The sequence below is a fragment of the Octopus bimaculoides genome, chromosome 23 (assembly GCF_001194135.2).
Source record: "Octopus bimaculoides isolate UCB-OBI-ISO-001 chromosome 23, ASM119413v2, whole genome shotgun sequence".
In the NCBI taxonomy this organism is placed as follows: domain Eukaryota; kingdom Metazoa; phylum Mollusca; class Cephalopoda; order Octopoda; family Octopodidae; genus Octopus; species Octopus bimaculoides.
In genome coordinates this window covers 32,590,393-32,593,976 of record NC_069003.1, presented here as the reverse complement: position 1 = coordinate 32,593,976, position 3,584 = coordinate 32,590,393, and the positions used below count along the sequence as shown (strand labels likewise).

Here is a 3,584-nt window from a genome sequence, read left to right as displayed (position 1 = left end):
ATATATATATATATGCATATATGCACACACACACACACATGTGCACACCAGTACTTAAAGAGATAAGAACTTCCGTATCAAAATGTTATTCAGACACACTGTTTACACAGATAGAGAGAAATGGTGTATACAATTTATACAAAAGACTCAATATTTTCTATGCAAGTGACAGTAGGGTTGTTGCAATATCAGCAGCAGATCAAAGACATAGGATGTAACAATAATAATAACAACAATACTAATAAGATATATATATATTTCCCCACGAAGTAATTAATTAGCAATCTATATAACACACTGGCTAATGTAACAGTTCAAGAAAAAAGAAAACAAAAAAACAATTTCACTGTTTTAGCTTTTTCCAATACCATCAGGCAGAAGAGGAAGAACCATCTGGCTATTTTATATGAAATAAGTGAATAAAAAGATCAAAAGAACAGAATTAAAAAAAAATTGTCTGATCGAACTGGTTGTAATGTTTTGATTACATTGTATTGATTGGTTTATTTTGCCATAAGTATGAGGGGAGAGGGGACGGGAGTAAAGAGAGTGTAAATGTATCATCTTTAAATGGGGGAAAAAAAAAACCTCCTGAAAACCTTAAACAGCAACTAAAACATTCTGGAAAAACATACGTTAAATGTTAGAAAAAAAAAAGCAAAAAAAAAAAAAGCAATGAATAAACAATCTTAAATCATCCCCAAGAAAACTCCTTTAAATAATATCAACCAAAAATTTCATCAAAAAGAACAAAAAAGTTTCCTGAAAATAACTATCTTTAAAAAAAAAAATTCCATAAAAGATATCAAACCCATAAAAAAAAAACAACCAAAGTAAAACAATTAGAAAACCTTGATAATAAAAATTACAAGAGCAAACAATAAAAAAAAACATTAAAAAATCTCAACTAAAATAACCCATTAAAACAAAAAATATAAAAAAACAACCAGACAAAAAGCCATGTAAACATACCCCTCCCCCCACTACTAACCAAAGGAAACAAGATCAAATATTTATGAGTTCTCACCTGTTAAAATTCTATTTCTATTTTAGTCCTTCCCTCTATCTCTCTCTTTCTCTTTTACGCGAGATCGTTGCCAGTGCCCCTGGACTGGCTTGTGCGGGTGGCACATAAAAGACACCATTTCGAGCGTGGCCGTTTTCGTGCGGGTGACACGTAAAAGCACCCACTACACTCTCTGAGTGGTTGGCGTTAGGAAGGGCATCCAGCTGTAGAAACTCTGCCAAATCAGACTGGAGCCTGGTGTTGCCATCCGGTTTCACCAGTCCTCAGTCAAATCGTCCAACCCATGCTAGCATGGAAAGCGGACGTTAAACGATGAACGATGATGATGAAATCAAACCAATGGAATGTCCTTAAAATATAAGACTCAGAGCTTTGACATAAATCTATTTGCTATGTTATCTTCTTCATGAGCCCGAAGACACGGCTAGAGAAATATACTACAAAGTGGTACAAGGAAAAATAGCCTGGGTTCTGTAGCAGAGGGTAAATACAGAAATGAATTTACACAGACAGGAAAGTACCCAGCCTTTCGTTTGCAAGCGTCATTGAGTTATTTCGACCGCTCGTTAACTGCTGAACGAAGGTGGTGCACTAGTCGATTGTTGGCTACATTGTCCTCACCACATTAGTTGATTGTAAGATTGCATCGAGTGAATATCTCTAGGCATTTCTGTAAGATGATGTACTCAATAATGGAAAGGATGGAGATGGTGGAATCATATGTGAGAATGGGTTCTGTTAAGCATATTTTGTATTTGCACTATGCCAAGGAAATTCCATTCATATGGCGTTGGTCAATTGAAGGCATAAAATGCCAAGAACCAAGAACCATGTAAGTGCAGAGCAAAGCTTTTTAGCCATACACAACCATACCTGTGCTCATACCAGATATCCATGAAACAAATATTAATAGAATTAGTACTAAGATAGTATAAAACTCTAAATATGTTTTCCTTTTACACAAATCCTTTATATACAAGTTTCCTTTAAACCTAGTAAGTCCCAGTAACAATAAATTAAGAACAGCCACGTTACCACTGCAGTGCAAACAAACAAAAATACAACAAAACGCTCCAAATGGTACAAACAGAAGCTATGGGGAGCAAGAATAATATAATCTCACCTTCAGAATTTGGTCTCCTTCCACAAGACCTTCTTTTTCAGCACCACTACCTGGATGAACAGAAGCGATGAAAATTCCAGTTGCATTTCCTCCAGCCAACCGCAATCCAAGACCAACTTCAGGATCCTTACGAAAAGTCACATATCGAGGTTCGGTTCTGAAGAATAAAAAGGAGACCCACCAAAATTTTTTTAAATGCACAATTCAAAGTTATACACACCAGTACACAGTATAAAGCTGTGCTCACTAATACACTGGTAAAATTTACTCTACAGTCAATGACTGAAACACTTGTATGATGGGAAGGGGAGGAGGCCTAAATTTCTTGCTACACAATCTGATGCACCACACATGGTTACACACACACAGAGGGTAATACTCAGACAGGTAAACAAACCTACAGCTTGCATATATATATATATATATATATATATATACATACACACACACACACATATATAAGCACGTAATGGCATGCTAAGGCTTTAATCCAACAGAGGATCAACTAACAGTGGTTGAATGGAGTGGTATCCATATTGCATTATCCAACATGACTCTCATTATTTAAGGGTAATTTGGTTGTTATTTCTAGAAGGTTCAAGTGATGAAGGTGGCAGTTAAAACATATATCAGTCATTACATGCCAAATACTGCCACATTCATCCCATTATTATTTCTATGATATTTATATTTCTTCAGTCGATCTCTTGTCGTACAATGATCAGTCATCATTCACTAAGCGGACTAACTTTGTATGCTGTGAGGAAGAGAAGTCTGATGTTTTGAGGGGAATCCTTCAATAGGGTGTCTCAACTTATGAAGAGCATTTCATGGAATCATCAAAATTTATCATCTTTCTCACGGCATACAAACTTTCTTGACTTTGAGTAGATTTTGTAATTGTCCATTTGTCAGCACAGATCACTATGAAGTTCTTTGTATCCGGCTGTTTCACTTACCAGAGTTTAGTAATCAATCAAATGTAATGCTTATTAATTTATCTTAGAATTAATCAGACATTGTCTCATAGTTTTGAGCTTTTGATGATGTGACTGTTTTAGAATGTTTTAGAATGACGTTGTAGGTCAGATGTAACAGGCTGGATCTGGTTGGTTTGAACATAAAACAGGTAGAATATTTGGACCAGACATGGTCAGTTTAAATGCCAAAGGGTAAAATTTACCTGCTACTTCGTTTCTTCCCTATGTATGACCTGGAAAAGAAAAAAAAAAAATACCTCTCAGAAATAATGTCAAACCACATCATTTATTCTTCTTTACACTCAGAATAAAAATACAAAAGATTAAAAATCACAGTATTTATTGGCTGTAGTCCAATGACTAGAACAAGTAAAAAATATGAATTTTTTTTACATAGACTTTCCAGAAAGATGGAAGAAGTGTGTGGGGTGCAAGGAGGTCTATGTTGAAAAAT

At 35.2% G+C, this 3,584-nt stretch overlaps 1 protein-coding gene across 1 annotated transcript in view; it reads right to left on the bottom strand.

The window, feature by feature from the left end:
- Positions 1–3,584, bottom strand: part of LOC106883544 (tight junction protein ZO-1) — a 593,195-nt gene that overhangs the window by 80,423 nt on the left and 509,188 nt on the right. Inside the window, exons 12-13 of the mRNA XM_052975956.1 lie at positions 3,334–3,363; positions 2,151–2,307 (exon numbers count right to left, since the gene is read on the bottom strand). Coding sequence (XP_052831916.1) covers positions 2,151–2,307; positions 3,334–3,363 — 187 coding nt within the window. The remainder of the gene's footprint in view (positions 1–2,150; positions 2,308–3,333; positions 3,364–3,584) is intronic.